General features: G+C 43.4%; 1 protein-coding gene across 1 annotated transcript; it reads right to left on the bottom strand.

The window, feature by feature from the left end:
• Window positions 1-17,439: 17,439 nt before the first annotated feature.
• Window positions 17,440-19,998, bottom strand: LOC120848896 (monocarboxylate transporter 3-like). Its single transcript, XM_042290192.1, has 5 exons — window positions 19,962-19,998; window positions 19,723-19,746; window positions 18,894-19,529; window positions 18,687-18,812; window positions 17,440-17,690 (listed from the first exon to the last, which is right to left on the bottom strand). The coding sequence occupies exons 1-5, from the start codon at window positions 19,996-19,998 to the stop codon at window positions 17,521-17,523; spliced, it is 993 nt and encodes a 330-aa protein (XP_042146126.1). The 3' UTR covers window positions 17,440-17,520.
• Between the last annotated feature and the right edge of the window lie 3,215 nt (window positions 19,999-23,213).

Below are 23,213 nucleotides of genomic sequence, written 5' to 3'. Positions count from 1 at the left end.
ATTATAAGCGGTTTTAATTTTTTTGTTTCTTGTTTCAGTTTTGTTTTAAAGAAGAAAGTCACGTTCAGATTCTGCTCCGGAACGAAAAAAAAAACGTGTTCGCGTGCAAATACAATTAAAAACCAGAAATAAAGAAGAAAACGAAATGCTCAAGTTTACCAAATAGTAGGTAATCTAAAAGCTTTAGGAAAATTGCTCTTACCACAACGACAAAAAATGATAGAATCGGGGTATAAGTAACCGCGAGGAAGAACGGCCGGCGGCACGGAGGACGATCTCAGAAGCAATATGCATCCTCAAGTGTACTCGGGATATGCGAGACATCCGTTCCGATAAAATGAACTGGAGCGCCCGCTCTAACCTGATCTGTGCGAATGATATACCAAGGGCCTTCCTACAAGCAACGGGCCACGTCTTCCTTTTGCATACGGTGCTCGGGCGGTGTCATCAAGCTCCTCCACTGCGCAGGCGCGTCGAACCCCCGCTGGCTTCACGAGCCTTCCGTGACGAAGCATCTGCGTTGCTGTGCTTTTCTTGCGTTTTATTTCTGAAGCGCGTGCTTTATTACGCATTTTTATGGCTATCTTTCGAGGACAACGCCGACGCCTTTTCGCGTAATGGGGCAAGCAAGACTTTTGCCTTAATAAAAAGCAAAGCGGTCGTTGCTCTGTGTTACCGCGCCCGCGTCACACTTAGCAAACCCGAAATCGAATCTGGGCGGCGAAAGATTGTTTTGTTTTTCAATGGTTATTGGGGATATTTGGCAATATAAAAACAAGGTGACGAAATGGAACAATCAGGTTTGAAACGCTTATGTTGTCTTTGTAGAGGAGCACGTGAATCAGCACTCTCGTGGCAAACCAGAGAAAGGCCAAACTTTCATGCCTTCAGACTTTCTTTGGCAATTTCTGCACACGATTGGCACTCCACTGGCTGACCAGAGAAAAGCCACACTTTGGCATTCCCCCGAATACCTAAATTATGATTTACTAATTATATGGTATATGGCTCAAGTATGGCACTTGTTTCGGCACTCCTATGTTGGGCCAGAGAAAAACCAAACGTTGGCGTGCCCCTGGATCGCCCAACAGGGTTATAGTTAGGAAAAGTACTTTGGCACTTACAAGCGCCATGGCGCAAAATGTAACTAAAAGTTACGCCCTTACTTTTTCCACATTTTTTCTAAGTTAGGCTTTCCTCTGGTGTGTTACCTTGAAAGCGCTTGCGGCGCGCATTTTGCACAAAATTTTAAATCGGGTTAAAAACGTCCCCATTTATAAATATCTAAAACTAATACATTTTTGCCAATTATTTTAACTTGTCTGACCTCGAATAGTAATTTTCGCAACAATTACAATTGCAACATGATCCACAAAATGCATTTTAGTTCATTAGCATACTTACCATGATCGATTTTCATCACCGAGCCTGTTACGGCACTCCTCTAACACACACACCATTTTTTTTTTCAAATCTGTTCGTATTAAAATTGGACACACTTGTATAATTTTCTTACCATGCTTTCAAAACAAGTGTTATCTAAGTCACAACTTGAATTTAGACTTTATCTATTTATTTTTATTTTCATTTTCCCCCTTCACTCTCACTTGCAAGACAAGAGACCCGGCCGCAAGAAAATCACAATCACAAGTAAAAGACAGACACATACACGTTTACGATTCCGCCCAATTACAAGCGTATTGTAATGTGCTGTGCAGTGCAAGAACATCGAGGCACTGAACAAAGCGCAGCTAATAAGTGAGCAGATGAGGTGTAATTCTCTAGAAGGCGCAGGGTTAGCATTTTCGTGGTAAGTTGCGGTGTTGTATGTTGCCTTGGTTAAAAGATTACGACCAGGGTTCTAACTACGCACAGCCTCTTACAGTGCCACTCTCGCGGTAATTAGAAAGCAGCCGTTGAGACATGTAGCCACTGTATCTTGTGGAGTTTAGAAAAAAATCAAATCAGTTCATTTTTGGTGGGTCAACAAGAAATATTTTTTTAAAACAATATATTAACTCAGTTGCCGTAGCCAAATACATAAGTTTATATTGAAACCTGTAAGTTTTTTTGTTTTTTTTTTCTACGATGAATTGCTACACGCCTGTTGAAGCGTTTGCCAGAAACAAATGAGCAATAGGTGCGTGAAAACTAGTACTTTTCGCACCTGTAGTAGTCGCACACAGATATTTGTTTCCAAAAGCGCAACGAACGTGGTAGCAAGATTGAAAGACGCTTTACAGGTTAGTTATCTCAAAAGCGAATTGCCAGTACTTTACAACTTTCTCGTTTGTAGGGTGTGTTCAGATGAAGACGGCCATGGTGGTGTCATGCCTATTTTTTGTTTTGATTAAATTTTTATATGAGGTAGCGCAACCTGGTCCACAGAATTAGACAGACCTTACTTTTGCAAGATACTTCATTGTATTCGTGAGAAAAATAGCATTCGAGAGTAGGTTGAAAAACAGGCTGACGTTGAGTTAGTTGGTACATATTACAAAAGTAAACGGTCAGCTAGAACGATTGGGACAAAACACAGACAGTGAGAAACAGAGATATACACAGCGGTGTGTATGTCTCTGTTTCTCTCTGTCTGTTATGTGTCCCTATCGTTCTAGCTCACCGTTTATTTCGCATGAGGTTGAAAAAACGTTTTTCCCAAATGCGCAATGACGCAAATTTGAAGGCCGGAGGAATAAAGAATGCAGCTTTTTACACCGTCACAGTTTTTTACGTTTTATTCAAGCATACTTTTCTGCCAGAATGAGTTAAAGTTAACTTAATGAGCTTATATTTCAAGAGAAATGAAATTTTAAACTTGTCTTCTGGAGCAAATCTTACATAATGAGGCATTTTTCGGCAAATTTTTAAGTCGCTTTAAGTTTATGTTCTAAAGCTGAAACCTTTTGTGTCGAGTGTTTTATGCCGTGTGAACTTTCAACAAATTAATTAGCGTTATACAGTTGAAAGTGTTTTTCTGGATTGCGCCCAGAAATTTCGTGAAATTGAAAATGGTCAAAATTTTGCGCTTTTTGAGCGGCAATTAACAAAAATCATTGTAGATTTTTTTAACTTTTACCCCATTGGCCTTTGGTGACCGGTAATTAAAAATACGCAAAAAATGTTGCATTATATTGTTTTAAAATAAAATAATAAATGTGTAACCAGTTCGTGGTCGCATCAATTACCGCTGGGACGTTTCTGCCTTAACGAGTGGTGGTACACGAGCTACGTTTGCCACACTCTGCATCAAGAAACACTTCTTTTTCTCCGGCGCCGTCTTCAATTATGCTCGGGCTTGGAGTCAGTTACGCGATGCGTAACAATGCCGTAATATACCACCGGCTTCACCTTCCGTTCACGCCACGCCCTCCATCGGTCGGGCGAAAAGCTTCTATAACATCGCCCGGTCCTAGCGCTGCCTAGAACGACGAATCAAATTATTTCGTAAGACAAGTACTGCTATTAAATGACTAATTTGAAAATGTAGCATGATGAGCATCTAACCAGCCAAGTAGTACTCCCTAATAAGTATCGGAAGCGCCGTAAGTTCAGTATTCATTGACAATACCAGCCACATCAGCGATGAAAACAAGTTCACGTGCTATTTTTAGAGTTCTTCATAGCGCCTGGGCATTAATATAACTAAGTACCGTGGCATGCGTCGCTCCTGTACGACTAGTCGTTAAGACAGAAACGCCCCTGCGGTAACTAATGCGACCTCGACCTGGTTACACATTTATTTGTTTATTTTAAAACAAAACAATCCAACATGTCTTTGCCGATTTGTAATTACCGGTCATCAAAATTTAAAGAAAATGGAGAATGTCTATTTTTTTTTAATTGGCGCACAAAAATCGAAAAATATTTACTGTTTTCCATTTTGACGAAATTTCAGGGCGCAATGGAGAAAAGACTATCAACAGTATAATACTAGTTAATTTGTTAAAAGTTCACACAGCAAGAAACACTGGACACAAAAAGGTTCAGCTTTATTATATAAATTTAAAGCGACTTAAAAGTTCGCCGTAAATTCCCTGGTTATGCAAGAGTTGCTCCAGAAGCCAAGTTCGGCATTTTATTTCGATTGAAATACATGCACATATAATTTTAACTATTTATGGCAGAAAAGTATCCGTGCATTAAATATAAAATTTCTAGGGTGTACAAAGCTGTTATCTGTATTCCAACGGCCTTCAAAGTTGCGTCATCGCCTAGTTGGGAAAAAGATTTTTTCAACCTTCTCTCGATTGCGATTTTTTCCACGAATACAATGAAGTATCTTACAAAAGTAAGGTTTGTCCCGTTGTGTAGACGGATTTCGCTACCTCATATAACAATTTAATTGAAAACAAAAAATAGGCATGACACCACCATGACCGCCCTTATCTGCACACACCCTTTAGAGACATAACTGGAAAAGGTATACAGGTCTCTTTTGTTTTTGTTTTTTAGCTGCACCTAATATTTAGGTCAAGGGGCACACGTTATGTGAATGCCGTTTTAACTACATGTTTATGTGGCTCGGTGGACATTAGACGGTGATATAACCATTTCTATTATCGAACTGATGAACTAAAATTTGTTATTTAGATTTTAATTACTGCAATTATGATATATGTTTATAGTACAAACTTTGAGGCCGTCATATGCCAAAACTTCCATTTTGTGTAATTTGCGTAACCAGCCCGTGTTTTGTTGCGCCCGAATTTTCTACTTCACCCGACTTTTTATCTACCCAATCCGGCCAACCGGCGAAAGGGGGAGCTAAAGCCAAACTTTTCTACATTAGCCGTATAAGCCTACGAAATTCGGAGACAAACATCGTGGAACAAAGGCTGGTTACGCGAATTCTTCAAGATGAAACAGTCTTGGCATACGACCGCATCAAAGTTTGGAATGTAAACAAATATCCTAATTAAAGTAACTAAGAAAGCTCATTAACAAATTTTAGTTAATTAATCCGACAATAGTGACGGTTATAGTTGCACCTAATATCCGTCGAGCTATATAAGCACGCAGTGAAAAGCGCATTCATTACACTTTTCCCCCTTTTTTTATTTAAAGATTTGGTGCTGCAAAGAAAAGAACGGCCTGTACAATATTATTAACTTACCAAAGTGTGAGATTCGTATTATATTTATAAATAGGAGGGCTCTGGCCGGGCACTGTAAGTACGCAATACCATAACATTTACCCTAGATCAGGGGTGGCCAGGCTGACCCGGCCTAAGAGCCGCAAACAAAACCACGAAACTTCTAGAGGGAAAGGGGGGGGGGGGTACTTTTGCCCAGACTCGACGGCCACAGAATTTCGTCACAACTTCGACAAGGGTGGTTACACGGAGGCAACCGTTAACTTCTTGTCTCGATGAAGCAAGTTAAGTAAAATAGAAGCAGCTGAAGAAATTATGACGGTACTCCAGCTCCTCCTCGCAGGGAAGGCTGTCTGTCATTTAGCACTTTTTTCTGTTCCGTATGCAGATGTCCCCTTATCCAATCCCAGCACGACTTTGGTACAGCGAACCTTTTTCCCTTCCACCCAAGCGCTCCAGACGCGCCTTCACTAACCGCTGCCTAGAGATCTCTCCCCCCCGAGCAAAGAAAAAAAAGAAAAGCATAAAAAAGCAGTTTGCTGTCCACAACTGTAGGCCGGCTAAAATAAAAAAGAGAATCTTTCCGCTCCTTTGTGAACTTAAACATATCACCTGTGTCTAGTGGAAGCTATGAATGAGGTCAACCCGTGCTTCAGCGACTTTCAACAAGAGGCGATATGGAGGTAACATCTGCTATTTTAAGGGGACAAGTATCACCGGTGAGTTAAAAAGGCCGCGAGACAGATTATTTCCTCAAACCCAAGCCAAAGTGCATGCACGGTGTGACAGTCCCTGTCCTTGATGCCTTCCTCCCTAGGGTCCGGTAAACTCTCTCGAAAAATGAAAGAAACAGCAAATGTGGAAAGATGCGAGTGAAAAGCGGTTTGACTGTACGTAGGGGGCAGAAGGCTGCCAAACTGCAACCTGTCTTTATTCTGAAACCTTTCCTTATTTCCCGAGGAGAAGCTTAAAGAAGGGAAAGGGGAAGGGGGGGGGGGGGGTGGTGTCCCCTTACGAGGGATCCGCGAGCCGCACTTGGACCAGCAAAGAGCCGCATGCGGCCATCCACGCCTGCCCTAGATCTTACTCCTCCATATCATTTTCGGAACAAAAATCCTTTGAATGTTTGGAAAATAAAGTCGTTTCTGCTAAACGACCAACCAAACATTACGTTTTTTTTTTTTTTTTTTTTTTTTTTTTTTTTTTTTTTTACAGCAAAGTTGTTAAAGGGGCCCTGCAATCATATTTAAGCGTCTGCCTTTTTTGCGGTTTCCACGTCTCTTGGGGTTCGGGCAAGCCAACGGGCACGGAGAGAGTAACTAAATATCAGTGCGCCATATTTTAACCGCATGACGCGGAAACCTCCTCCACCGACGAGGGCGACCCGCGGTACCGAAAACGCGCAAAATGTGACGTCTTTGGTCCTGAGCTTACTACTGGTCAGAGCGGCTAAAAGCTTCTTCGTATTCAAAATACAAAATATAAGTGGCGCGTACCGCTTCAATTATTTATAAAAGTAGTTTTTGTTCAGTATTTTAGATCAGAAAAGAAACAAATGCAGTTCATAAAGTACGGAAACAAGAAAGGACCCGTCAACAAACCAGCCTCCAAGCGGCGGAAAAAACGGCACATACTAGAAAGGGCTAGTGGGATGACGCTCCGACGAACAACGAGCGCAGAAAGGTCCCGGATGTACGCGGCCGCGCTGCGGTCGTATACCGGCTCGAGGATCCGACCGGTTCTGAGCGTTCCGAAGACTCTCGGCGCGGGCTTGGCTGGCGATTTGGCCCTTTGGCGATATGGCAGCGCGAAATGTCTCCCGTTCTGAACTGATCTTTACCTCGTGTTTGCTGTCGTTTGTGGCCAGTGAAGCGTTATGCCGAATAAGTCTTTAATCGCGCTGCAAATGCAATGCGAGCCGCCCTGGCCGCCCGCTTCATACAGCCTATCCAACACGTGCTTTAGTAGCGCCCTCTCGAGTCGTCGACACGGATGCGGCAGCCGTGAGCGCTCGATGAGCTCACTACTCCTCCTCTAGTTCACGGCCATTCAAGCCAGTACCTACAACGTCATGAAGGAGGTTATGTTTTGCTTGTTTATGCAATTCTAATTTGCCTATAACTTTTAAGATAAAGCAAAATTTGACAAAAAAAAAAGTTTCCTTAAGTTACTACGTTCAGTGCGCTCAGGTTCGGTGCAAATTAAAAACCAGTTAAAAAGTTGTTGCAGGGCCCTTTTAAGGGCAAGTTTCCCCAGAATCGTGTCCCCCGCAATGAAATGTCGACACAAAACTCTGGTTGCCGCCGTCGCTCATAGATGGCGGTAACTGTCCAGAGTGTTGTGTTTGCCGGTTGTCCGCTTGCCGCCGTCGCTCATTGATGGCGTAACCTTTGAAGTCGGTAAGCCAGAGTGGAAAGCACTCTGGCTTGCCGAGTTGCGGCCGGCCATTACTTCATTCCCACCATAGTACAGCTTCGCTGGTCTTCCTTTTTCACCAAAGTGGAAAGGCTCATGTTTGAAAAAACCCCGAGACTGCGGGTAAACGACACAACACTAAAAAGTCTCTAACACAGCTGAAATTTTTATTTTCCAAACCTGGTTATATATAGGCACTTCGATACAAAAGAAAAAAGGGGGAGAGGGTGAGAACCCCAAAGAATGCCACTTTCCACCAACGTAACCTCTGACTAAAAAACAAGAACAACAGACTCTGCGTCATGCACTTCTCTTATCTTTGACCCCTCGCTTTCCGACCGCCAAACACACATGGTAACCCCAAGCCCAGTAACACATACAAAAAGAAAAGAAAAAAACGACCCATCGTCCCCTCTACCCGAAAACAAAACAGACATAAACCTGAAGGTCAGAACTTTTCACAGCCTAAGAAAACGCCGCAGTTCATTGTCCAACCCAAACGACGGCTTATTAACTGCGTTCCCGTGACCTAATATCGTTAATGGCTCTTTTATCAACCGCTTATGATCATCTTTTTCCCGTAACTCTACTGAAGTTAGATGCCATGACGGTACACAGTTCCTACATTCGATCAGATGTTTTGACACTTCGGAGTACGGGTCTTTTTTCTTTATACAACGTTTGTGTTCGGTCAACCGCTCATAAATACACCGTTTAGTTTGTCCAATATAACAAATGCCACAATCAAAGGGTATCTTGTAAATGACACCCGACGAACATTCCACATCCCTTTTTCTGTGTTTTATCGCGCAAGCTGAAACAGTCGAGGCAATAGGGGTCAAACGGCTCAATCTATAATCTGTAGAAAAGGCAGTGCCTACAATAAACCTGCTGGCTAACGCTTTGATGTTGTGAGAACCTTTATGAAAATATGGGAGGACTACTCGCTTTGAAGGTCTAAGATTTTTCTGAATTGACTTCTTTGGAAATATCATATACATCAACTGCCTTAAAATATGTTCCTGAGGATTTCCAGCAACCTCGAAACGTTCTGTAGGACGACGAAGAGAAGAACCAATAAAATGTGAGCATGTCTTCTGTACTGTTGAATTGACGAGATTCCGAATTATCCCCAGTTTGACATGTTTAAAATGGCAGCTAATGAAAGGAAGAAGAGCTTTTGCTGCGAACTTTCCGTACTCCCAACAAAGGCCTGAACTAGTCCTAAGTTGAAGATCGAGTTCAGGGCTTTGTTGGGACTACGGAAAGTTCGCAGCAAAACCTCTTCTTCCTTTCAATAGCTGCCATTCTAAACATGTCAAAATGGGGATAAGTCGGAATCTCGTCAATTCAACAGTACAGAAGTCATGCTCACATTTTATTGGTTCTTCTCTTCGTCGTCTAACAGAACGTTTCGAGGTTGTTGGATATCTTGAGGAACATATTTTAAGGCAGTTGATGTATATCATATTTCCAAAGAAGTCAATTGAGAAAAATCCTAGACCTTCAAAGCGAGTAGTCCTTCCATATGTTTATAAAGTTTCTCACAACATCAACCCGTTAGCCAGCAGGTTTAATGTAGGCACTGCCTTTCCTACAGATTATAGATTGAGCCGTTTGACCCCTTTTTCCTCGATTGTTTCAGCTTGCGCGATAAGACACAGAGAAAGGGATGTGGAATGTTCGTCGAGTGTCATTTACAAGATACCCTTTGATTGTGGCATTTGTTATATTGGGCAAACTAGACGGTGTATAAATGAGCGCTTGACGGAACACAAATGTTGTATAAAGAAAAAAGACCCGTACTCCGAAGTGTCAAAACATCTGATCGAATGTAGGAACTGTGTACCGTTGTGGCATCTAACTTCAGTAGAGTTACAGGAAAAATATGACCATAAGCGGTTGATAAAAGAGTCATTAACGATATTAGGTCACGTGAACGCAGTTAATAAGTCGTCGTTTGGGTTGTACAATGAACTGCGGCGTTTTCTTAGGCTGTGAAAAGTTCTGTCCTTCAAGGGATATGTCTGTAGGTTTTCGGGTAGGGGGGACGATGGGTCGTTTTTTTATTTTCTTTTTGTATATGTGTTACTGGGCTTGGGGTTACCAGTGTGTTTGGCGGTCGGGAAGCGAGGGGTCAAAGATAAGAGAAGTGCATGACGCAGAGTTTGTTGTCCTTGTTGTTTAGTCAGAGGTTACGTTGGTGGAAAGTGGCATTCTTTATGTTCTCGCCCTCTCCCCCCCCCCCCTTTTTTTTTCTTTTGTATCGAAGTGCCTATATACACTCCGTGCGACGCGACCGGCGCGCCGCCGCGCGGCCGTTACCGAAGGTAGGCAGTGAGAGCCCCAGCGAGACGAAACCACGCCGCGTACATTGGTACGCATTGAAGTCGGAGCGGTGCGGTTGCGCTGGGTTGACAGCATAAACTGCTGACTCGTTAAGTGCTCCAATAGTTATGCGTCGTATCTCGTGGGGACGAAGTTTCACAGTTTTTTACCTCGCCGATGTTTTGTGGGACAGCGACAACGATGGACCCGTGCCGTACGACGCGAGAAATTTGGTCTCCCGATCATGTCTGCCACTGTGTCGGCTCGGCTGACATATTCTGCACTGCCGCTTTGGGCTCTGCGTTTGTTCTCGTACCAGTAACGCCTACATATCTCAGCTCGAACTGAAATGCCATCCCACACTCGCGGGTACGCAGTGCGAATTTCGTTGAAGGAATGCCCTCCAAGGAAGTTTCGTCCCATCGTACTTGTGGATGATATTTCCGGACCAGTATGGTACGCAGTCTGTACTTCATGAAGGAAGATTCGGACGGTACGAAAAGTGACGAATATGAATCTAAAGAACATTACAATAAAACTTGGAATCAATGAACAATCGATGTTTGAGTATGGAAGATTATGTGGTGTGCTTTCTTTTTTTATCGGCCTCCTTTTGGACGCGGAATTGTTGACACCCCGAGTCTTGTAGACAACAATTTTTAGAGCGCAGCTCTTAGGCGCCCGTTCCCGGCTTGAGCGGCGTCGGCGTCGCCGTCGGCGTCGCCGTCGCCGTCGGCGTAACCGCAACCCTCGTAACCCTCGTGAGGGTTACGAGGGTTACGAAGGTTAATCTCGTGAGGGTTACCCTCACGAGGATCACGAGGGCCACGAGGGTTACTTACCCTCGTAACCCTCACGAGGGTTACGAGGGTTAGTTACCCTCAAAAGGGTTACCTTCACGAGGGTTACCCTCACGAGGGTTACTTACCCTCGTAACCCTCACGAGGGTAACGAGGGTTAGTTACCCTCAAAAGGGTTACCTTCACGAGGGTTACCCTCACGAGGGTTATGAGAGTTACCCTCACGAGAGTTACCCTCACGAGGGTCACGAGAGTCGCCCCCACAAGGGTTACTAGGGTTACCCTCACGAGGGTCACGATGGTTACCCAGGTAGCGTGACCCCCCCCCGGGGTAACGTGACCTGGGGATACCCCCGAGGTCACGTAACCCCCGTTGACGTCATCGCCACTGATGACGTCATCAGTGACGTCACTAATGACGTCACCGGCATCCGCATCGTCATCGTCATCATCACTGATGACGTCACTGATGTCGTCACCGGCGTCCGCATCGTCATCATCACCATCACTGATGGCGTCATCAGTGACGTCACTGATGACGTCATCGGCATCGTCACGTGGCCCCAGGTCACGTGACCCCCCCACGTCACGTGACGCCCCAAGGTCGCGCGACTCCCACAAGGTCACGTGACCCCCAAGGTCACGTGACCCCCCCGCCCCCCGAGGTCACTTGAGCCACCCCCCCCAGTACCCTTCCCTCCTCCTCCTCAAGAGCTGCGCTCTAATTCGGCGTTACAGGGAGTTGTAAACGGCTTTCATTTGTTTTTTTTTCTCGGCTTTAGAGCTGCCTATCGCAAAGTTGTTCGAACTGGAAGTACCGTCCACTGGTCCCTTCCTACCTGTAGAGTGTGCACCTCCCGGCCATGATGAGTGGTATTCTCTTGATAGCCTTTGACGGTCAAAACCGTTCCCATTTAGTTACGCCGCCTAAAAATATTTCCACCTGGTTAAACTATGCCACATCTTTTAGGTATAATAAGTGTTTAGTCAAGTTACGGTTGTCCAAGTACCTGTGTGCCGAAAATCAGCACCTCGCACAACCAGATTACTACACAACAGCTGACTGCAAAAGCCTTTGACGGCCAAACCGTGTGTTGGCTGGGAACTTGGTTTTCTCGGCTTTGAAGTTACCTTTCGTAAAGTTGCTTCTATTGGAAGTACACTGCGCCAGTCCCTTCCTACCTGTAAAGTCTCCATCTCCCACGACGAGTGGTATTCTTTTGACAGCCCTTTCACGGTCAAAACCGATTGCCATTCAGTTACGCAGCCCAAACCAAAAGTCCACCTGGTTTCCTTATGCCACCTATTTTTGGTGGTGTAACTGTTGTGTCAAGTTATGGCCATGTCCAAGAACCTGTGTGTCCAAATCAGCACTTCGCACAGCCCGGTTATAACACAACATTTTGGATCCAATATTGGATATTCCTGACAGTGTTATTCTTTTATTCGTTAGAACCATAACTTTCACACCTGCTGTCTTAATAAAACTTTATCCACTTCTTGCTCAAGCTTAGTGAAAATCTCAGTCACCTCCAAATATCATCGTCCCAGCAGTCCTACGTTTACAGCGACGAGCGAAACAAATTTCCCACTGAGAGCAATTATGGTGGCGGCCGTCTTGCTTTTCGGAAAATTGCTCAAACCCCTTTTTGGACCACAACTAAAGAAATTACCCCTAATAACGACTCAAATTCAATATATAAGAAGCGGAGAACAGCTAAATGCCCTTCTTAAATCTTTCCCAGCACTCATGCAACGCCACCCTCAACTTATCGGCTCAGAAAGCAAAAGTTCCGTCCGTGCGCGCTTCCGCCGCCACAGCTTCGCACGCGAAAAGGCGCCGCAGGCTGCTAACCGCGCCTCACTGTCGAACGCCAGCTCCTCCGCTAGAGGCGCTACGCGCGTGTTTCAAAGCGCCCTCTATAGTTCTCGCATGGAGCGTATAACCAGATTTGGAAGATAAAAATTTCAGCACTGTTAGAGACTTTTTAGTGTTGTGTCGTTTACCCGCAGTCTCGGGGTTTTTTCAACCATGTGCAATGTACACCAGCTCGTTTGCGCCCTTACATTTTGGAAAGGCTAAAAGTTTTTTAAACGCTGTAATCTAAGAAATCAAAGCAAAAGTCGCAAGAAATTAAGTTTTTGGAAATAAAGTTGAAATCGCTGGCATAGAGCTTAAATGCATAAGTCATACATTAAACTTTACAGTGTCTTCTTCAAGTATTTTATGTTGTAGGAATTCTCTTTTTTGCGTTCATCGGAAACCGTTTTAGTCAAGTATTTTACTTTCATTTCCTTAGCAGCGGGATAACATATTCTAGGCGCACCACTCATGTTTGCTGTATACTGTGGGTATGGTGCCTGGAGCCCGTCTCTGACTGGTGTTTTTAAAGTCCTATCCCGCCCACAGATTAAAAGTGGTCACGAAGTGGCAGCAAATGACGTCACAGAAGCCGGAGTGTCATGCTGTTGCCTGTCGCGATCCTGGCGGTTGGTCGTAGAAATGCTGGCGAAAAGCACGAGCGAACGCGAGTGTCGCTGTCGTCACGGAGTCCCAGGCGTCCCAACTTCCTGCTGCCGTAGCTTCCGTGGACTGTCGAAGTGAAGAGCGACCTGCAGCAGAAGAGGCGTCTGCCACATACAGCACGGATGCTGGGACACCGCCAGGGTCGCGACCGGCGACAGCATGACACTTCTATGACGTCATCAGGTGGAAATTGAGGGACCACTTTTTTTGGACGCGGTAAGCACACCAGTTGGAGACACGTTCCAGGTACGGGTTAAAGACGAGGCAGAGGGCACGTGACAGGCGGTCGGTGGAGAAGACACGAGCTGGCGCGAGACAGTGCGGGCTGAGCGAGGCTGGAGCTGGGCAGGAACGATGAAGCCGGGCTTCCTGAGCTGGCTGGCGAACCCTGGAGCGGTCCACCAGCGAGGTTTGAAGTCCGGACCGGTGGAAATGACGAGTCCTGGCCATCTGGCCTAGGACACGACGATCCCGGGGTGGTTCCGCAGCAAGACTCGGGCAGTGATAGCCTGGGACAGCCAGCCTACGCAGCGCTGGCGTGGAAAGGGTGATCCGGAGGCCTGGACACTGACTCCGACTGCGAGCTCTGATCGACGGGCGACAACAAGGGTCGGCGGGCCCGGACTGCCGGCTTTCGATGACGGGCAACCGGGAGGTACAGTAAACCCATTCGCTCTCTTTTCGTGGTGTTACGTCACTCCCTGGGTGACGAGCGAAACACATAGCGATCGGGCAGCGATTATTAGTATAGAGAGTATTCACTGGCGGCCATAGCTGTGTGCGCGAACGCTGAGCGCGTGCTGATGGCGAGCTTCCACAGTGTTTTTGTCAACGTGCAGTCCGCACCATCAAGATTGCCGGTCTTAGCAGGCTATTAATGTGAGCTCGTTCTGAGCAGGCGCTCTAAACAGCACCCAACAATATGGCGTCCAGTGAATACTCACTATAGCGACCTCCGTAAAGAGCCCTACAATACAAATATCTTGGTTGAAAAATAATTACCATTTTCCTCCAAGTGCTATTTCTCTTGAGTATATTATATGTATAAAATAATTGTATTTTTACTTAGTTGCCTCACACAAAACAAGTTGTCACTTTCAGAGTTCACATTAGGTATAGTGCTTTTTGTGATTCTTAGACAGTCTGAAAGGGAAAAAAGATGTACATTCGCCGATACAGGCACCCTATGGGCTTCCCTTCAGTCTCGTTGCTCTAGTTCAGCAGTGTTGAGGTAGGAAAGTTGATAATAATCTATAACTTTTTTTTATTGTTTTGCTTTATAGAAGTGAGAGATAGTGGTAAGCAAGCAGTTTAAATCTGTTTCTGAACATCGCCTCTTCCCTTGAGCAGGATGGCTACCCAAGTTAAGAAAACCAACATAGCAAAATACGATAACAACACAAGGTTATGCATAAACCATGCACTACTATTAGCGCCTGACAACTGTACTACAGTGTATCGTTCTCAAGTGTGCCACAGACTGATGCAAAATAGTTCAGAAAATATTCGAATGCTTATAAAGTTTACTATTGTAATCTGAAATTTGATGGAAATAGAAGGTAGGCTCGAGCTTCGAACAGTACTAAAAAGATAGGAAGGACTTAGGTATATTCTCGTGATATTCCCGTATTTCAACAACAACCATGGAAGAACAACACCATCCACTTCGTTTCGTGCATGCCAGACCGCTCTTTCCTGATGACAGAAGTAGTTTTTTTTGTAGATATTGAAGTCAAGGCAGCTATTGCTCACGGTGCCGCTGTGGCTCTTTTGCATCGAGCAAGTAACTAATGACACGCTGAAACTAGGGATGTCGCGAACCACCCTAGGTTCGATTTCGAAAGGTTTCGATATTTGCGAAGCGAACTGAGGTTCGATTTCGAAAAATTTCGATATTTTCGTACCGACCGAGGTTCGATTTCGAAAAATTCGCAACTTTTGTCCACAGCGGAGTTTCGAATTCGAAAAGTTCGAAGCTTTCACGGTTTCTAAAATTTCGAATTCGAATATTTCGAATATTTTTTTACTTCAGGTTCGATAAATTCGAAGATTTCGAAATTCTTTGTAAAAAAGATTCGAAAACTTCGAACGCTTCGAATTTTTATAGACATGAAGTTCGAACAATTCGAAGATTTCGAATTTCTTTTTCCATAAAGTTCGAAAAGTTCGAAGGTTTCGATTCTCTTTTAACGCTAAATTAAAAAAAAAAAAATTTCGAAGAATTTGAATTACTTTCTAATCCAAGTTTTCACAGTTCGAAGTCCGATTTTCAAGTTTTTCCACAGTTTCAGTTTCAAATAACGTTTTCACGACTCACTGGTTTTCACAAAATCAAGTTTAGAAAAGTTAGGGTGTGATATCTAGATTCTGCGAAGTTGGTCAGGCAATTAAATGAGACGACTAGTGTCCCGGATGTGCTAGAATATTTGCCAGTGCAGAATTGTGACCGCCAGCCCCGTGGGGGGGGGGGGGGGGGGTCTTTAACCTGCATCAAGCAGTAGTGATTGCACGAACACACTGTTTTACGAGACTCTTCCAGTTCGAAACGGCCAGGGGCGAGCAGGAGGTTGAGGCTCAGAAAAACCGTGAAGCGACCTGGCAAACTAGCTCGCCACCCCTTGCACGCTGGTAGTAATCCGATCCGGTGAAGTTTATAATTGTCCTGGAGGTTTATTTTCTGGGACGGAGGAATCGCCTCGCGAAAAGCACAAAAGCCGACACAACTCGAGGTCGAGGAGCGTTCTACCATACAAGTGGCGTCGGAAGAGGAAAAACGGGGGGAAAGAGGGTAGCGGGGGGGGGGGGGGGGGTGGGGGGGGGGGGAGGGAGGGGTTTCAGTTTCCTTCTTCCCCTTGCAGGTATTTCGGACTGTTAAAGAAAACAATACGGGGAAAGAGGGCGTGGTTGAGCTTATTTTAATCTGAAATTATTTATGCATATGTATAGCTAATGTCGCTCTTCACTGCATAAAAGGTTGCGTAGATGGTCATTGTTAGAAACTCGTTGTCAGAAGGCACTGCTCGTCACATGCTTAGTGGTTCGGAAGTTAAAAGCTGTCTTTTCGACCTAAACACCTGTGCCGATAGTAACAAAAAAAAAAAAAAGAATAAATGCGGGAATAAAAAGCAGGAGAAAAAAAAAACTATCAAGAATTCGTCGGAAGTGTTCTATTCTTGCATATTCAGAGGTTCAGAACTTCGAAACAAGTTTCTTTTACCAAAGTGTGTACAGGCTAAAAGAAACACGTCCCAGGAACGTGAAGCGAAAAAAAAAAAAAAAGTTTTCTTTTAATGACGTGCTGAACTTGAACACTACTAGAAATCTTCTCCCATGAGTTAATTTATTCCTTAACGTGAAAAAACAAGAAATATATTATTTTGTATTCTGCAGATGGCAATGATATGTACTGTCTGTGGTGTTAATTTAAATGCGATACCTCAAACAACTTAGACGAAAATAAATATCAAGTTTAGGTCATAATTGCATGCAGATACATGTTTGGACATTTCTTCGAAACTCACGTTGAATAACAATAATCACATCTTAAAACGGCACTTACCTAGGCTATACATAGATCATTCTTAAAAAAGTATAACTTATCTACCATGAATAGCTCCGGCTGCAGCGTGCTTCAAATCTGGCACAAACGATAATCGTCAAAAACCCGTCGTCCTTCCTCGCCCCTTCGGGGATTTATTTCTTTAAACCTAAGCATGCCAGAACATTGAAATAAACGACATTGTCTTTCGAAAGGAACGCATCACCACGTGTAAAAGTTCGAGAAAAAAAAATTACGAATGTACCCCACTACTTGAAATCAAATGAAACCGTCAGCCGGTCTTTCGAAGTTCGACGAACGTCGAACTTTTACCCTAAAAGTCGAAGTTTGTCGAACTTCTGACTTTTCAGAGTTCGAAAGTTCGAAACTTTTCGAATTCTCTTGATAAATAAGGTCGAAAGTTCGAAATTCATCGAATTTTTTGGTCAGTCAAGTTCGAAAGTTCGACAAGCATCGAACCTTGCAGCGCAATAAATTCGAAAGTTCGAAAAAGATCGAATTTTTTAGCGTAATAAGTTCGACGGTTCGAAAAGCGTCGAACTTCTTAGCTTAACAAGTTCGAAAATTCGACCTCCGTCGAATTTTACGATATAGACAATTCGAAAAATCGAAATCTTTCGAACCTTTCGAACCGCTTGATTCGATCATCGAAACTTCGATTCGAAAAAAGTTCGCGGCATCCCTAGCTGAAACACATTACATGACCTTACGGTAGGCTTCACTGGCAGATGCACCCATTTTGCTAAAAGTACACAAATTGTGCTACATAAACACACCATGGCTGAACTTTACTGACTTAATCGTTCCACGGATTCAGTGGAGGTCCAACAGACCGTGGTGAACATATCTTGTTTGGGCTCTTCGGCCTGGGCATTGCAGTAACCCACATCACACCAATGCAGATTAATAGTGCACCTTGTAGTCGATACAGGTTGTCGTAGGATCCTGTTTGGTCTCGAAAATAACCTGGAATAATATGACAGGGTATAAATACGCATGCGTGCAAGGTATAGTTATTATCTAATATAAGTCGCAGAAGTTCTAGCTTTATTGGCTCAACGTCATCCAACACGAAATCGTAGCTTCAGCCCATGATGAAGTGGTTCTTTAATAAATGCAAACTTGCCAAAAGACGCCTCATTTGGGGACGTTATTTGGCACTGAAGCACTAACAACCGTTGGCTATGAAACAAAAAGCGATGAGCCAGCCAACGTGGCGACTTTGGCTTCCGCTCCCCTGCAGATATTTCACCTAAAACATATTAAAACCCAGAATCATGACAGGACTGACAGGCCTGTCACGACTTTATGCAAACAGTGGATCTTGCAGCTATTTCCGCTTTAAACAGGGGTTTTGAAACTTCAATATACGCTTCACTTCTCAAAGTTATAGATTCTCTGTTCTGGTTTTGAAGGCTGCTCTTATTTAATCTAGCTGCATAGAATCGCGTTCACGGAGGTATTATATATAAATAAATAAATAAATATATATATATATATATATATATATATATAGTTCTTGCAGTTTGATGTCTAAGTAAATTAAAATATACCATGCTTAAGTAGTTCCCATGTTGTTTTTTTCTGAACCGTAGAGAGCGCTAGCTTGTTTAATTGCATTTCACTGTCCTTGTAGCAGTGCGCGGCTATAAATAATTCAAAGCACCAACCTTTCTTCAGATTACACAGAACTCCAATCAATTGTTTAGAACTGAGTGGCCTTGTGATAATACAAATGAAGTTACTAATACGGAGTGCCACAATTTATGGGACTAGATGGGCTTATGTCTCAATGCACCGTAAGCTCCTTCGTGAGTAACCATTTATTGTAGCATAACTGCATACAACTTTGTTTCACAAAGAGGATATAATTTACGATGTGTTTAAAATTTCTTGACTCAGATGTGTTGGTTTTGTCAGTTTGCTTAGGAGGAATGTCCACGTGCCACTGAGCAAGCTTACCTATAAGGGCGGGAGCAGCCAGCATTATAGGAGCTCTCACAGTTCCAATTGTGCCATGAACTAATAAAAGTCTCTCCAATTCAATGTAGTCAGGAACAAGGACATCGTGCATGATGACACCACAGCCTATGAAGATTGATATCAACAGACATATCACAACTACCTGCCATAATGAGGACACAAAAGGAGCAATTAACAATGTTATACCCATCAAAATTTGGTTGAGGGTAAGCAAGTAACGTCGGGGTAGCTTGACAAGGTCCGCAAGTACTGGAAGACATAGGCGTCCCACGATGTCAGTTAATGCTTGGAAGGATGTGAGCCACACCGCTTGAGCATGGGTGCTTCCTTTGTCGACGGCGAAGTCGAGCATGGTGGTGAGAAGGATACTGTCGATGAATGTTGTGGCCGCGGCAGATAATACGATCACGTAGAACGAAGGTGTACGCAGAAGTATCAGTATGTCTTGTCTGTAAGTGGTGACCGCTCTGTCAGCCGCCTCTACGATTGCATCGTCATGGGACTGCGCGTCAGCTTCACCCACATTCGCGGAGTTTTCTGACGGCTCCGAGTGGGCGACTTGGTCGATTTTCTTGTGTTTGTACCAGGGCGGAATCTTCAGCAAATATGTGAGCGGGCTTAGGTGCAGTAATATGGCACCCACAATTAGAAATGCATTTCGCAATCCGTACTCTTCGTCTAGAAGCTCTAGAAGCTTCGTGAAAACGAAGGCTGATGCGGTCATGCCAACTGCTGACAGTCCCAGGGCGGTTGGCCTCAATCGATCGAAGTACATGACAATGAAGACTTGAAGTAATACAAAGATAATTCCAACTCCAACACCTGAAAAAAGAATATGCGAAATACGACGGTATTTAATAAAGTATGCGAACGAAACGGCTGTTAAAAGCCGCTGAACGTAATACATTAATATGACGATACGACAGAATGCAGTTTTTGTGGAAGAATATGAGTGACATATTAAAATATTTTCAGTTTTTACAATGAGACCTGTTTAATAAACTGACCCACTAACTTTGGTGTCTTAGTTTAGTGGTTCCTGGGATAAAAATAAGACTTTACTTGAGTGGAGTTCATTAACAGGAAACATGTATTTTTCTCAGATTTCAACGGGTGTTTTTAATGTGCAACAAACGACAACAATGCTCTTTATAAAGTTTAGCTTAGCACGACGCAAACGATTGGGAGGGAGACCTCCATGAAATGAATATGGTTCTCATAAACACCAACGACTGATATAACTTAGATACTCACTATGAATAACTCCTAAGGTGAGGGTAACCACAATCATGCTTTTTGCACATACAGATGTCATTGCCCCCAACCACGCCAGCACACTTCCAGCAATCGTGATAGACGTGATAGAAAACTTCTTTTGCAGCGCCGCCACAAACAAACCTATAGGGAATGCAAAATTCACGCAGGTTGTAACAATCACTCCATACATTCCATACAGTGATAAAATAGATCACTGCTCCTAAATTTTAGAACCGGTATATATCTGTAAATCATCATCATAAAGCATTGACAGTGGTATCCGACTAAACCAGAAAATTCGCTGTTATGGCAGGGTTCCCTAGATAATTTTGGGGACCCTGTCTCTATCATTTAAATATACTAAGCCCCTGATAGCGTTCGCGCACCTTCAACGCTCATGAAAATTGTGCACGAGCAGACCACGGTTTACACTACTAAAGGTAGCAGATATAATGTGTTCAGCCTCGATCCCAATGAATTCATGTACAATCTATTGGCAGTTACTTACAACCACCTTGAAACAAATTGTGCTTTGTTTTGTTCCGATGAAGCCAGCTTTTGTCTCGCTTTCCTGATGCTACAAGCTTACATGAACTTATTTATAAATGGAGCCACTTGCACGAGATCTTTTGTGGAAATAGCCCTGTAAAATGATTTCTACAGTGACAGCTGATAGTAGCCCCCTCCCTTATTTCGTGACGGCGTGAGCGCAAACGCCGTCAGTTTCCCTGCGAAATTTAACGGAAAAATCGACGTCACATTATTTATGCACCAATCCAGTTTCCCTGCCACATTTGGCGAAAAAATTAATGTCAGATTACCTGACGTCACGCGAGCTAGAGAAAACTTCAGCTTCCTCGCTAAATTTAGTAAGAACAATTGGCGTCACGTGGCCTATGAACCAATTCTGTTTCCCCGCTTAATTTAGCGGAGAAATCGACGTCATGTGAGTATGCACCAATTCAATTTCCTCGCTGAATTTTGCGGAAAAGTCGGTGTTTTTTTTAAATATAAAGTCAACACAATATTATAGCACAAACGGCGTAAATTGACGTATACTTGCATACAGACGCTGTTTAATAGCCCATAAACCTGACACAAAGCATAGCACAAGGGTGTCTGCGTAATCAAACGAGAGTGAGCGCGTAGGCAAAATATCTAGATGTACGTTATATCGCGAAAGAACGTCGGCGCTGTTTCCGTGCGGCTATATTCATATGTAGCGTTAACAATAAGTTTTCTTAAATTATAATTATTTATTGAAACCGATGTTCGTGCCCGTCGCGACCGGTGTTCATACACTTAAAAAAAAACACCTGTCTACTCCCAACCTCAAACCTCGGAGTTCCAATCAATGCCATCTACGGAGGGACATTGGGGAATGACGTGGCAGAAAAAAATGTTAGACTTAAAGAAAACATTTGTGATGTCTTACAAAGCGCATTATTGTAACTTTCAAGGTTCGACATACTCTTGGCGTCGTTATTCGCGAGTTACCACAGTAGATTGGAGTGATGTTGGGTCTATGAGGGTTTTGCTGAAAAGTTGATGTTATTTTTTGAGCTGTAACGTTACCTATCATATGTGCTTCTCGCAATCTGACTCTTGAAGCTAGTGGTGTATGTGAACGGTCGCTGCAGATTAGCTTCACGGCGTCGACAATGTCGTTGCCTCTCCTTACGTCACGAATAGCGCGTGCTACTGTGCACCACATGTTTATCTGCAAGTTTGTATACTTTTGCCAATGGACGTACTCGATTTTAATAAACTACGGCAAATTGGCGCAAGGCCTCGACTTTGTAACGGCATGATGTAGACAACATTTGGCATCCGTTTCGTTTTTCAGCTATGCGCATAAAATGTGAATGGCCACTTCATGCGAGGAGCATTACAGTTCTCATGATGGCCACGATTCACAAGGCTACCTTAGTCCTGATAGTCACTCATTGTTGATCTAAGGGAAAACAAAAGCAAAATAAAAACCGCGAGATATTTTCTGCATAGAAGTTTTACTCTATATTAATTCACCTCATTCATACGTGAGACGCTAAACATTGTTTCGGATTAGAAAGCCCTTCAAAATATAGGTGTGCTTTTTTTCTGCAACCAGCCATGTTAGTTCTGTAACGTCCAGTTACGACAAGTGTTGCACAGAGAAAAGTGAAGAAATACGGCACTTCTTGATTCCTAATAAGTGAACAGTTGATATGCGTACATCATGTTGGAAATAAAATATTGTTTTACCGTTAAACATAACAAATAACAGTTAGCCCCCAAAACTGACGTCATTTCCGGGGGTTCACAGTGATCACCTTGCTCCGCGAGCGTCATAGCCTTAATGAATTAAAACATTTTCCGCATAAGAATACTGCAGGGGGATACGTTTAGTCATTGTTTCTCAAATGGGGGTCCGCGGACTTTTGGGGTCCGCGAAGGCAATCTAGGGGTCCACGAAGCCCTGCCTCATCAGTGAAACCCGGCAAATAAAAGTCATATTTTTTTCACATCGAAAGAAATGTTTAAATTTTCGGCCGAGTTTTCTTTTCTGTATGCCAATACGAGAAGTCTACTTAAGACTATCCCTTAGTTATATCCATTTTTATATCATTATCATATTTAACCTATACCTTTTCTCTCCCGTCACCACGAACGGGGTCCTCCATCTCCACTGATCCACAAGGGGTCCGCGAAACATCAATGGTTGAGAACCACTGCGTTTAGTCATACAAGCGACATAATATTTAGGAATAGGGAAACAGAGACTTAGTTTGATATGTTTAATTATTGCACTTCCCTGATACTTGTGCTAACAGAGATCAGTCACTATACGGTTCGAGCGACTAATAATATTAAGAGCACAAAAAAAAACAAAACGGTATGTGTGTTTTGACACTTAGCGTTTCCGGTCTATCTTGTTTGTATATACTTTCTTATTTTAATGCCATCAAAATTGATTTTAAGTTCCTTCCGAGACACTCCTCATAATATTACTTTTTTTTAAATATACCAAAAGCCCATATTCAGACACAGACAAATCCGTAATCTCCCCTGGAAATCTTAGGCCCAGATTAAAGAGACTTGTTACTGGAAAAAAAAAGAAATACAAACAGGCTAATTTGATTTGTCCCTGAAAAATCTTTCAGTAAAAGAAGTAGCACTGGAAACAGGCCTGCATTTCAAATTTCTATTTCACCAAAGTAGACAGAGGAGAAGCTAGATTTATTTCCCAAATTTGAAAGTTTCTACAAA

This window comes from Ixodes scapularis, unplaced genomic scaffold (assembly GCF_016920785.2).
Source record: "Ixodes scapularis isolate PalLabHiFi unplaced genomic scaffold, ASM1692078v2 PGA_scaffold1__304_contigs__length_218370807, whole genome shotgun sequence".
NCBI classification, from domain to species: Eukaryota; Metazoa; Arthropoda; class Arachnida; order Ixodida; family Ixodidae; genus Ixodes; species Ixodes scapularis.
This window is presented reverse-complemented; position numbering and strand designations above follow the sequence as displayed.

Bases quoted from the DNA above. Each gene is read 5' to 3' on its own strand.
- LOC120848896 (XM_042290192.1), bottom strand. From the start codon at position 19,998: ATGATTGTGGTTACCCTCACCTTAGGAGTTATTCATA. The intron at 18,813-18,893 runs GTATAACATTGT...CAATCTTCATAG, and splicing joins CCTCAACCAAATTTTGATGG to GCTGTGGTGTCATCATGCAC. The intron at 17,691-18,686 runs GTAAGCTTGCTC...ATATTATTCCAG, and splicing joins GGCTGCTCCCGCCCTTATAG to GTTATTTTCGAGACCAAACA.